Source organism: Terrapene carolina, unplaced genomic scaffold, assembly GCF_002925995.2.
Source record: "Terrapene carolina triunguis isolate 2854851 unplaced genomic scaffold, T_m_triunguis-2.0 Scaffold789, whole genome shotgun sequence".
Classification (NCBI taxonomy): Eukaryota; Metazoa; Chordata; order Testudines; family Emydidae; genus Terrapene; species Terrapene triunguis.
In genome coordinates, this window is record NW_020665140.1 from 7,239,694 (window position 1) to 7,253,677 (window position 13,984).

General features: G+C 38.9%; 1 protein-coding gene across 8 annotated transcripts in view; it reads right to left on the reverse strand.

Annotated features, from left to right (window-relative positions):
* Window positions 1-13,984, reverse strand: part of PTPN13 (protein tyrosine phosphatase non-receptor type 13) — a 190,446-nt gene that overhangs the window by 116,582 nt on the left and 59,880 nt on the right. For all 8 annotated transcript variants that reach the window (XM_026660490.2, XM_026660493.2, XM_026660494.2 and 5 more), the window contains exon 3: window positions 9,868-10,037. In XM_026660490.2, coding sequence (XP_026516275.1) covers window positions 9,868-10,037 — 170 coding nt within the window. The remainder of the gene's footprint in view (window positions 1-9,867; window positions 10,038-13,984) is intronic.

The following is a 13,984-nucleotide window of genomic DNA, read 5'->3' on the forward strand; positions in this document are numbered from 1 at the left end:
ATGTGTGTGTAAAATGGGAGAAAACTCTTCATGAACATAGCCAATAGACTGCATACAACAATGAAATGCAAACTGACTTTTACTGTTTTTCTGTACCATATATGCGAATTCAACACAGTTTTATAGTTACATATTCAGGAGGAAGATAGAATTGCTTTAAATATATGTTTAAGACAAAGTTATGTATTTGTTCAGCACTGACCAGATACCTGACTTGGTAAAAGGCACAGATATCAAGACAATCTCTGCCCTGGACAGTTTATAATCTACCAGAGACAATATCTAGAGAGATCTACAATCTACACAGAAGATGCTGTGGGAGACAACGGCGAGAGCTACCATAGTTAATATTTATTATTAGTCTAGTTTTTATGAAACAATAATATGGTAGTGTCAAATGGCAGCCCTGCCCGGGGACACCCTCCTGATGTAGGTTGTGGCACAACAAGTGTCCCCTCTCAGGTAACCCAAGAACTCCACTTCAGGCTCCCTTGCTTAAATAATACCCTTCTGTGGGGCCAGTTTATTATAAAAAACATCGTACAATTCCGTTCATAACAAAAGTCCTCCACACAGTCCCATCTATCATCCCAGTGCATATTATCCTCAAAACCCCATGATGTAACATCCCACATGCCAGCATCTTTTACCACACTCTAGGCTCCTCACCAGTCCTCATCTGTCCCTCTGCCAGGATGGCCACCCCAACTCTTCCAACTGGAGTGTGAACCCACTTTTCTCAGTGGTAACTCCCCACAAACTCTCTGCTGGGAAATCATCTTCATCAGGGATCATCCCTCCCTCTCCCTGTTCCCTTAGGTCCAGCACTCTGGCCCTGGATAGGTCAGTGGGCAAATTCCTCTGGTGCGCTCCGGCCTTCAGAACTCTCCGCCCCTTGGCTACATCTCTCCAGCTTAGAAGTAAGCAGGCAACTCCCGCTGCTGCTGTCTGGCCCTGGCTCTTTGGCTTTGGGATGTCAGGCAGCAAACCCTTCTTTGCTGCTCTATTGCCTTCCGTCTTCCCCGAGGAACAACCGACAAATTCCTTCCAGGACCCTCCATAGCCCCCTGGTAGCTCTCAGCTGCCTCTTTCCTGACGAACTCACCAGGTCCCTCTGTCTCATGGGAGTCTCTGCCCCTCTATCCTTTATTGCCTCAGGTGTGGCCCTGCCCTCTTAACTGGCCAGACTGGGAGCACTTGTTCTGGTACTGGGGAGCTGGAACTACTTCATGTACAGGGCTGGCCAGCCACCCTGTGATATACAGTTGTATTTACAAATTTACACAATAAATATGGACATTGCTATTAAAAAAGGCTTTTTGAATTGCAAAATCAACATTAAAGTGCAGACTATACATGAAGCTCTTGCTTCATCTAAATAAAAGTATTATGCCAAGTGGCTTGTGACCTGAATAGTAAGTGAGAGTGAAACCGGCAGCCTCCTTCATTGCATTGGCAAGTATCAGTCCTGTATATAAATTCTAAACAACAACAAAAAATTAAAGAGTGCTTCAGCAGTCTTTTTCAAATATCTCGTTAAGAGCTCTTGTGTATGGTTTTCAGCCATCCTAAATTTAAGAAGTGCAATATATTTTGTGCTAAAGAAAAGCAAAGGTAAATATTCAGTACTATGTTTCAGACATGTGAACCAATGGTCCCATTGTTAACAAAACCACCTACATATTCATGCTACCATTGATGTCACTCAAAAATAATTAGTAGCCCATTGTCAGCTAGATAGGACTCAGAAACAGATAAATATGGTGTGCATTTTAATTTAAAACGATCACCCTTTTTCCTTTGCATTTCTTCAAATTCTCAATTCTTTTCCTGATGATTTTCAGTGAGTGTATTAATTTTTAAAAATGGATAATCTCAAGTTTCCAATTTGTGGTTTAATTAAAACATACATATGAACTATTTTCAGTTTTCAACTACAAAATAGATGCAATATTCTCCTTTTATTTAATCCCTCCAAGTCAAGGCATGGTAACATCAGCTGTTTAGGAGCAACATATTCCCCATTCTGTTTTCTATTTATTTTTATTATCTATTTTCCACATAACATTTGAAAATAGAGGCATCCAGAAGAGCACTTGAGTCCTAAGCTTCCTCCAGTTATCACAAAGAGCTTTGTCTCCCAACACACATGGTAGATGAGTCATGCAGAGCACCGCGCCAAGGGCTGCACTGATACGAGATTGTGATAGAATAAATACAGCCGACATATGATTATATTCACCATGAGAGTTCAGTTAAACAAGCTGATGAATAGTAAAGTTTACGCCTGAGGTATACGTGGGAGGAGGGATTATGCAAATACAAAATATTTTTCTTGGAATTTTTCTGAAAATTACTTTATATATTATAAACAAAGCTGGAGTACATGCCATGGAGGGATTCGTAGTAATGGTGTGCCTAAGGAGAAGACAACGGGCCAAATTTTGCCTAATGTTACATCCACACAAACTTTTCTGATTTCAAGATCTCATGAATTACACTGGTGTTGTAGAGGTGCAACTGAGGGCACAATTTGGGTTGATACCCATTAGATAACAGTTTACGGACCAATCCTGAAACCACGTACTATCAACTGCAGACTTCTTTTTTCTTCTTTTAATTCATCATGACCAATGGAACTACATCAAGTAGCAAGCAGTTGCAGTATCAGGGCCATAGCTTAATCTGGGAGAACTGGAATATTCAGTCCCCCAAAGTCTCAGCTTGGTTGTAACAGGGACCTTTGTACAGGTGAATGCCAACAATAAGCATGAACTCAGCTCAACTTCTTTTGCATTGTTAAAAAGACAAAGTTATTCATGGTATATGTCACTTTGGAAAAGACGTATTTAATTGTTTAAGAAAGCACGTGTCATACTCATGGTATTAACAAGTGCTAAAGTGCTTTACACAGAAAATCATACAACGACCAAGTAACCCATCTAGTTTTTGAGAGGTCAGGAGGAGAATAATTTCAAGCAGTAAAAAAATCAGACGAAACAATGCAATAGGAATTTGTTTTTTTGGTGGGGGAGAGGGGTTATTTAACATTTTACACATAGGATTAACATTTTCAGGGATGTGTGTGTGTGTGTGTGTGTGTGTGTGTGTGTGTGTTAAATTTACTCACAAACTGATTGCTTCTCCAAGGAGCTAAAAAAAATCAAAATAAAATCTAACCCAAATGAGTTGGCATTCATCATTATTTGCATCTTCAATGTATTTTCCACCATGTTGTTTTGTGAAGGGAATCCAATAATATTTAAACATGGAACTAACCTGACTTTTTTTTTTGTTATGGTGGTTGTGAATGTGCAGTGGAAAAATTAAAGACTTATTTGCAAACTGGTTTCCAACTGCATGTGGTTTGGACCACAAACCAAACTAAGATGGCTACCCTCATGACATAGGGGTTTTTTTTGTTAGTCTGTTTTGTAATTTATTGGTTTTTTTACCTTTAACCCTATATCTAAAATTTGGATTATAAGGGAATTGTTAGACGTCACTGTTTGACAGCTTTAACCATAAATAAGCTTTATTTCCTAAATACAGATCCCTCAATTGCAGGCAGGACATATTTAGCAATGTTTCACACGTGCATCAGAACCTCTTTTCACTGAGGAAATGATGGCCACTGAACTAAGTCTTCCTTGTTCTGTGGAAAGACTGCTATTGGCTTTACCTTCCAACTGGACAGTCAAAGTCAGGTATCAGGGGCTCTCAGTTTAATGAATGTGCTTGTCATTGACTCAGTCATCTACAAGTAAATGAACTCTCCAAATACTGAGATGGTACTTCTCATATTCAGCTTATTACCAAGACCTTCTACTGAAAGATTAGAGAATGTTACCAATTTGTGCCATAGACACACCATAGCTATGCATGAAAAGGAAACTAGACAGTTGCAATACCATCAATCTTAAACAAACAAATAAATACATACATGAATAAATCTGGCAACAGAGAATGAAGAGAAGAAAAAAATATACTTACCAAACCCAGGTATTATGGGTATAAAATAGTTAACTGGTAACACCAGTTTTTCTTTACTACACAACAACCTTATTAATTCTAGTATCAGAGGGGTAGCCGTGTTAGTCTGAATCTGTAAAAAGCAACAGAGGGTCCTGTGGCACCTTTAAGACTAAAAGTGCCACAGGACCCTCTGTTGCTTTTTATTAATTCTAGATTAGCTAATATACAAACTGAACAGTATTCCCAAAACATCTGAGAGTCTCATGCCTTTTCCCAGCAAAGCTTTTATTACAGAGCATTGTAAAGAGGTCCCTATACTAAGACTGTTATTTTTACAAAACGTACTGCATCTCTACTACACAGTGAAGAACTATTTTTCAAAATAAGTGAACAAAGAACATTTTGGTGTGGTGCTCCATTGTATGCTTAATTTGCAATCAGTTTGCGTGAATTGCTGAGGTTCTTCTGAATGTAGTATTTCACAAACTATTACAACAGCACTATAGAATATAAACAAAACTGCATAAGCTACATACATATGAAGCAATCTTTTACATATAAAAATGTTTGTAACAAATAAAATGAATTGCACTTACTCATATTTGTTACAATTTAATTTTAAAAAAAGTTATATTACTTTCATGTTGGTATTTTACATTTTTCAGTTGAATGTTATATACTGTTCTCTAATTGTTCATTATGGTTTGACAGACTAATGTCATGCCAAATATTTTTGGGGGGAAAAAATCCCATACCAAGGCTAGGCTAACTGTTTATTTGATCATCATGGTTGAGGCTTGTGCATTAGGTCATGTCAAACTCCATTCATATGAGATAATGTCAAGTTCATTAAAACTAGATAAATGCATCTATTTTAAAAGTTGTGCTGATAATAAGATTAAGAATGAAGCTAAGCATGCGTTCTTTTATAAATGTGTGTGTTATGTATGCACACTGTACTATTTAAGACAAATTATATCAAGGTAAAGTTGAAATATGAACTTCAATAAGAGTTGCAAGTACTCTGCACCTCCAAAAAATTAAGATACTTATTTAAATGCTTTTTGGTAATCCTGATTTTTGGCTTTTATGATTTATATTAAAATATTTTGAACAGTTTTTACAAGAAATAAGTAACACTAAATTCGTATCACAAATTTATTATTTGTGGAATGATTTGCAAATGTATATTTCAAATAAGCCTACAATTACAAAAGCAGCTTTTTTTGTTCAATTTAACAAGAGACTTAGAATCAGTAAGGCATTCATTGTCTGACTAGCACTTTGGATGATATTTATTGTTGAATACATAATTTCTTTGGTTTAGAAGAAATGAAGTCATGACCCAAATACTAATGCAACCCTGTCATTGTGTTTTAAGAGGTCATTACAAACAGGAATTTGTTTTGGTTTCAGTAAAATTCTGACATGAACCAATTTCAGAACAAGAACTGAAAATAAAACAAAGATTTCCACTCAGAAACTAGTTTGGTAAACTGCAGTGAAATACACTGAATGAAGATTGAAGCTTAAAATTGAAAGCCAGATGAAATTAGCAACATAATCTAAGAAATGCCAAGTAAATAAATTTGAGAAGGATTTTGGAATGAATACAGGGGATGAAGGGCAGATGCAGACAAAGATGCAGGCAGGGTCAGCATTAGCAAAAGAAATTTCACTTAACTCTGAAGGACAATACACATACAGAAACTGAAATATTTCTGAAGGAATGCTATCCAACACAGACTGACTTTTCCTTCAAAAAAACGTCTGCCTCATAAAGCCTTAATCTACAATACAATAAGCTACATTTGAATGATTTCAGAGTTCAGTAACCTAAAACAATAAAGTTGTACATGAAGCCTATCTGCTCACTATGATATATGCAAGTTCATCACATGCTTTTTCTCGTATTACATTCTAAATTTTATACACACTCTTTAAAAATTCACTCTATTCAACCAGCTGCATTTTTAAATTAAAATAAGCTAACATAACTGCAAGACTATATTCCTGATACATTTTGGTGCCAGAAGCTGCAGATAAATGAAATTCTATGGCCTAATTCTGGTAGACACTAAAAACAGATGTAAGTAGCACAGTCCCCCCACAAAACCAAGTAAAAAAGTACTGTTAATATACACCTTTAACAGCTGTTAAAAAGCCCCATGCACGCACATCTGCCATGTAGTAGGAAGGAATTAATTGAACTGAAGCTGCATGAACCACAGCTTGGCCAGGCAAGTTTCAGATACATACATATATGGTAAATAGACATATGGATCAGGCCCCTAATGCTATGGCTGTACCTTGTTAAACTCATACATAAGGCCCTACTAAATTCACGATCCATTTTGGTCAATTTCACGGCCATGGGATTTGAAAAATAATAAATTTCATTATTTCAGCTTTTTAAATCTGAAATTTCAGTGTTGTAATTGTAGGGGTCCTGACCCAAAAACAAGTTGTGTGTGTGTGTGCGGGGGGGAGGGTTTGCAAGGTTATTGTGTGTGTGGGGGGGGAGAAGGGTTGTGGTACTGCTACCCTTACTTCTGCGCTGCTGCTGGTGGCGGCACTGCCTTCAGAGCTGGGCAGCTGGAGAGCAGCGGCTGCTGGCTGGAATCCCAGCTCTGAAGGCAGAGCCGCTGCCAGCAGCAGCGCAGAAGTAAGGATGGCCTGGTATGGTATTGCCACCTTTACTTCTGCACAGCTGCCTGCAGAGCAGGGCCCTCAGTCAGCAGCTGCCACTCTCCGACTGCCCAGCTCTGAAGGCAGTAGTGCAGAAGTAAGAGTGGCATGGTATGGTATTGTCACCCTTACTTCTGCATTGCTGTGGGCGAGGCACTGCCTTCAGAGCTGGGCGCCCAGCCAACAGCCGCTGCTCTCCAGCTGCCCAGCTCTGAAGGCAGTGCAGAAGTAAGGGTGGCAATACCACAACACCCCTAAAAATAACCTTGCAACCCCTCTGAAACTCCCTTTTGGGTCAGGACCCCCAATTTGAAAAATGCTGGTCTCCCCAGTGAAATCTGTATAGTATAGGGTAAAAGCACACAAAAGAGCAGATTTCACGGTCTGTGATGCGTTTTTCATGGCCATGAATTTCGTAGGGCCCTACTCATACACAACTCTTTTTTGGAGGCCCAGCAGAATGGCCTCTTCTCAAGTTGACTGGGGAACTAGAACCTAGAAACCCCATTTTCTTCAAATTCCACTGCATCGTTTCAGTTTGATGCAGTGGTGGTTCGATTTTGGGGTTTTTTTCCTGCCACATGTGTATGTGCAAAGTTAGCTAGAATTTAACCCAAAATTAGATGTATTCAACTCCAGTAAAAAACTTCAACACAACACTAAAACCAAATACCACAAGCTAAAAGGATATAAACCAAGTTAAACCAACTGTATGAGTAATCTCCTTACGCAAACCAAGGCATATATATGTCAACATGCAATAATTTCCCAAGGAAATATGAAATCAGGCTCTTGCAGAGGTAAAGAGTCACAACCGTACTACCACTACTTTCCAGAAAATTATGTTACCAGATGTCATATAATAGCAAAATGTATATTTTCATAAGCAAGGGCCACAATCTGAGAGAATTAATCAGAGCGGCATACGGGGACAAAGGCCATAATTTGGTCATCAACAATGAATGAGTTCATGTGCAAGAGAAACATGCCACATCAGTCTCCATCAGTTTTCACTTCTTTCTATGCAACAAGGAAACATAGGGCCTCTGGTTTGCAACATAGAGTTTTCTTCTTCTATTTTTAAAAAAGAAAAAAAAAACTATTGCCATCAAGTAATCTTAGTGTTAAATTAAGAATGCACCCAACTTTGAAGTAAGAGATTTCACCTAGATACAGTTTAGCTGCTTAAGGAATTTACTGATCATTTTCCTGGTGCTTTTGATAAGAGAGTTCTTAAGCCAAATTCAGAGCTAGTACAAAGTGGCACAGCTCCACTGACTTCAACAGAATTGCACCTGCTCATTCAAGTTATACATTTTAGTAAAGATTTCTAACTACACGGTGCTTCATAGTACCACTATCACAAAGTTTGGAATTATCCCTCCTATCCGTCAGTTCCGGATTCTGCAGTCCCTATTCTGGCAAAACTTCCACTGACTTCAGTACTACCGTTACTTGTGTAAGGACTTCTGTCTCTTGGCCCTGAACAGTTAACACACTCATATACATATATATGAGGTATATATATATCCGTCTTACAATAGATCGCCTTGACTGTGTTGCAAGGCAAGAGGCCTGAAGCTAAGTGCTTTCAACCACTGAAGAAAGATATAGAAGCAAAATACATTTCTTGGAGGGCATCCTTTAGACTCGATATTTAGTTGATATGGTTCTAGAGAAACTGACAATTTAACAAGTTTTCAGAAAAAAAAAGTCCAAGTGTAGCTAGTCTTTGCTCGTGTAATAGCAATAGTGCCAGTACCAATCTCCTTCAGAACAAAGCCATGCAACTGCTCCTCCAGGAGGAGTCCTGCCAAGCCATATAACAGCTTTCAAACATACAGCTATTTTGGCTGTAGTCCTTTGTCATGGAGGCTGCTGGTCCCTGAGGGGTTCAGCACCCCCTGTGCCTGTGACAAGCTCCACTAAGGAGAGTGATCCACCTGGGGATTAACTGACTAAGTAGCTGGGCGGCAGTTAATTAGGTGAAGAACACCCAGTCTAATAAAGGTTTCCGAGTGCTCAGTCAGGAAGCCTCAGAACAGAGAGAGGAAGTTCCCAGAGAAGTTCTCAGAGAGCTCACCAGAACAGAATAGAGAGAGGAAGTTCTCGCTCTCTCAGAACAGAGAGAGGAAGTTCCCAGAGAAGTTCTCAGAGAGCTCACCAGAAAAAAAGGGGACCTAGGAAAGGGCAGGGTAGCAAGGCAATGAATGGCAAAGCCCTAGGAAAGCCCAATCCCAGTGAAGGGACCATACACACAGCAGCAAGAGGTCCAGGTCTTTGGGGAATTACACACCACACCACTCCAGAAACAAGCTGCTGTAGTTTTCCCTCTGGAGGGGCTCCAAGTCCAGAAAAGGAGCCATTCTTGAACCCTGAAGGGGCACCATTCACGATATACAAGCCTTGCAGAATTGACTGATTACCTCAGTTTCCCCCATGGGCTATGTCATATCTGACCACAGCGGCCACATCAGGGTGATTCCCACACTATTATACCCTGCAACATCCCCTTAAATAACGGTTGAAGAGTTCAGGATTATGAAGACCAGTCAAATGAAAGAGGTGGGACTATAACCCCATCCTCTCCGCATTCCCAGCCCTTTCCATATTCTGCTAGGCTGAGGGGATATTTTGCTGAAGAAAGCCCTAAAGCTGAAAAAAAAAAGGCTAATTGGGAGCCATTTGGAAGACTAGTCAGTAAACTATGCAGATACAACTTTGATTTATGTTCAAGCTCACCCTTACTTAGGTGAGCACCCTATCTTGGGGGTTGGGGGGTGGACATGACTCCGTTATGCTATTTCCAAAACAGCAACTGCTCAGTATGTAACCTTCTGCACAAGACAATCCACCTTGAGAATCTAATCCCAACCTTCAGGGCCCATTTCACCTGTACAAAAGAAAAGTAGTTTGCTTTAGACTTAAAGAAATGTGGGGGGAACAAATGTCCCACTATTTAAAAAAAGTAAAGGCACATGCATGTTCACAGACCCAACCCCAGCCCTTTGGGCAAAAACAAAGTACCTGTATAAAAAAATATACTCAGCCCAAAAGGTGAATATTCTGCAAAGACAGGACAGTTTGAAGCCATTCTGCAATCTTAGTTGTAGGGTGCTACATAAATAAAAGAAAGTTTCTACCAAATCAGTTATAGTACAGTTTCATAGAGACTAACATTTTATAGGAAAGAAGGTAATGTACCTTTTCAACATCTGAAAGAGATGACAGTGACTGGTTCTGCAGAACCTCTGGTGCCGTGAATGCTCGCAGGTCCTGGTTGGAAACATTTTCATCTGTAAATGACACACTCCCAGATGGAAGCAACAGCAAAGACCATGGAGAAATGATGAAGCTCAGGTCAGTAGGATCAGCTATATTTGAAAGAACAAACAAAACATCATTGAAAGGCAATGCTACCAAATAAAAGGACTCCACATAAATCCATTTAAGTGTTCATCTGACAAAGAGAAAGTTGGGAAATGAAGTGGATGATCTAATTAGCCTTTTTCATTTGTAACTTCTATGACCACAAAAGTTAAAATAGCTTTCATCACAAAAAGTTCATGGGAGATAAGCAGCAAAGACCTTTCGGACAATTTCATTATTTTACTTTGAAAACACTGATGATATTTATCTGGAATACTTAAACAAAAGATCTACCAAAAAGATGCATCTTCCTTCCTGTTTTATATTTTTAAATAGGATTGAGAAGACAAAGAAATAGACTGAAATAAAATTGTTACATCTGATTGCTAATGCTACTGAAATACAATGCTCAAGACAAGAAGAGTGAATTATTAAGCCTCTCTCCCCCATCCACTTGTTTTCCATAATTTCTCTCTACTTTACTTAAATGTAATCAATATTATTTTTAATATTTGCTATTTATATTAACATTCAACATCTGAGAAGATAAGCATTATTCCCATTTTGCAGATGGGGGAATCTAAGGCACTGAGGTTAAATGAGAATGAGCTACACTTGGACTTTTTTTTTCTGAAAACTTGTTAAATTGTCAGTTTCTCTAGAACCATATCAACTAAATATCGAGTCTAAAGGATGCCCTCCAAGAAATGTATTTTGCTTCTATATCTATATCTGTAATTCCAATCTCCCAGGAGATTTACTGAGTATGTATAGAATAGATATCAGAAATAAACAGAACCACCAAACAAATCCTTCAAGTTCCAAGGCTTCACTCCTGCCAGCACCCTGACCAAGTAGAGATAATGCATCTGGTTCTAACTTCAGACATTTAACAAAAGAAAAACATGCCTCAGAAATATAGGTCTAATTTTCTAGATCAAAGGCCAGAACTCCCGATTTATAGATATCAGAGAGACTGTCCACTCCTATCTGTATGTAGCAAAAAGCTATTAAAAGCCATTCAATGTGTATTGTGGGGATTAACCTTTGGTAATTTTTGGGGGTTCAGATAAGAGCTTATTATCCCTATTGGCTTGGAAATGGAAAGTTTCACTTCATAAATTAAGAACACTGATGGCAACAGGAACACAACAAATATTCATGAATAGGAAGGATCCTATGGACTTTACTTAAAGTAATGTTGATTACATGTTTAGAGACTCAAAACTATATATAAACAACCAAATATTCTATTACACCTTTCACTTTCAAGTATCTACTCACTGTTGCCTAATTAAGACTGAGTGTGTTTCAGCATTTGTCATGAAACTGAGAAGATTACACTTTCAACACTCAGGGTATAGCTACACACAGGGCCGACCCCAGGCACCCGCAAAGGAAGCAAGTGCTTGGGGCGGCCAATGGAAAGGGGCGGCACGTCTGGGTCTTTGGCGGCAATTCAGCGGCGGGTCCCTCAGTCCCTCTCGAATTGCCGAAGAATGAAGCGGTGCGGTAGAGCTGCCGCTGAAGTGCCGCCGATCGCGGCTTTATCTTTTATTTATTTTATTTTTTTCCGCTTCGCCGCTTAGGGCGGCAAAAAAGCTGGAGCTGGCCCTGGCTACACAGCAAAAGCTGTGCACAGGTTAGCTACCTGAGTTACCCAGGCCAGCTGGATTTAAGCTAACAATAGCAGCAAAACCACTCTAGTACAGGCTTCAGAGCTGGTTAGTGAGCTTACCCAGTGTGTCCGTGCTGGGCTTGTACTACCTGTGCTGAAGCCATGCTTTACTGTCTTCAGTGCTACTGTTACTCACATTAGCTGGATTCAAACTAGCTTGGGTAGGCTAATCCATGCACAGCTTTTGCTGTGCAGACAAACCCTGAGACACTGAGATTTTGATTCACAGTTACAGCCAATAGGACTGGAATTCTATTCCGTTGCTCGATTCTTTGTGAGGCATCATGGGATATCTACCTGTAACTAATTCTTATGCACAGCTGCTCTAAATTTTTATTTAAGTAATTCATCATTACACTAGAAGATACATTTTACTGTTTTAATTCTCACTGTCACATTTTAAATTCATAACAAATTTAAAATTTTTAAATTTACACCAATGACGATGAGAGTGAACTCAAAGGGGAGAATTATAACGGATTAATAGAGAGTGGCATCCTAATTTTAAAACCGTTTCTTGAACCTTATCTGCAAGCTTCAAGAGGAAAATGGGAGGGGAAAAAAAAACTTCAGGGTTCACACTTGTAGAGCTTGTTTCCTCTATTCTCCTGCTTTCATATTATAAGAGAAAGACCTGAACACACTTTCTTCAGGGAGTAAATGGAGAATATCATCTTTGGTTACGTGAGGGAAGCGGATTTTAACTCACAAACAGCACTTCAGCAGCTTCCCATTGAAATGGTATTGGCATTTTATGAATCATAAAAACAATATTAGTTGATACAAGTTTTTTTTTAAGGGCTGTCAGGTGATAAAAAAATTAATTGCGATTAAAAAAATAATCACGATTAATGACACGATTAATCGCACTGTTAAATAATAATAGAATATCATTTATTTAAATATTTTTGGATGTTTTCTACATTTCCAAATATATTGATTTCAATTATAACACAGAATACAAAGTGTACAGTGTTCACTTTATATTTTTTTTATTACAAATATTTGCACTGTAAAAAACAAAAAAATATTCTCTCAATTCACCTAATACAAGTACTGTAAGGCAACCTCTCTTTATCATGAAAGTTGAACTTACAAACGTAGAATTATGTACAAAAAAACCCTGCATTCAAAAACAAATCAATGTAAAACTTTAGAGCCTACAAGTCCACTTGGTCCTACTTCTTGTTTAGCCAATTGCTCACACAAACAAGTTTCTTTACATTTGCAGGAGATAATGCTGCCCACTTCTTGTTTACAGTGTCACCTGAAAGTGAGAACAGGCATTCGCAAGGCACTGTTGTAACTGGCGTTGCAAAATATTTAGTGCCAGATGCACTAAAGATTCATATGTCCCTTCATGCTTCAACCACCATTCCAGAGGACATGCATCCATGCTGACGATGGGTTCTGCTTGATAACGATACAAATCAGTGCGGACTGACGCATGTTCATTTTCATCATCTGAGTCAGATGCCACCTGCAGAAGGTTGATTTTCATTTCTTGTGGTTCAGGTTTTGTAGTTTCCACATGGGTATGTTGGTCTTTTAAAACTTTTGGAAACATGCTCCACAGCTTGACCGTCTCAGATTTTGGAAGGCACTTCAGAGTCTTAAATCTTGGGTCAAGTGCGGTAGCTATTTTTAGAAATCTCACATTGGTACCTTCTTCGTGTTTTGTCAAATCTGCAGTGAAAGTGTTCTTAAAACAAACAACATGTGCTGGGTCGTCATCTGAGACTGCTATAACATGAAATATATGGCAGAATGTGGGTAAAACAGAGCAGTAGACATACAAATCTCCCCCAAGGAGTTCAGTCACTAATTTAACACATTTTTTTAGCGAGCATCATCAGCATAGAAGCATGTCCTCTGGAATGGTGGCCGAAGCATGAAAGGGCATACGAATGTTTAGCATATCTGGCACGTAAATACCTTGCAATGCCAGCTACAAAAGTGCCATGCGAATGCCTGTTCTCACTTTCTGGTGACATTGTAAATAAGAAGAGGGCAGCATTATCTCCTGTAAATGTAAACAAACTTGTTTCTCTTAGCGTGGCTGAACAAGAAGTAGGACTGAGTAGACTTGTAGGCTCAAGTTTTATATTGTTATTTTTGAGTTCAGTTATGTAACAAAAAAAAAATCTACATTTGTAAGTTGCACTTTCACAATAAAAAGAACAGGAGTACTTGTGGCACCTTAGAGACTAACAAATTTATTTGAGCATAAGCTTTCGTGGGCTACAGCCCACTTCTTTGGCATCTGAAGAAGTG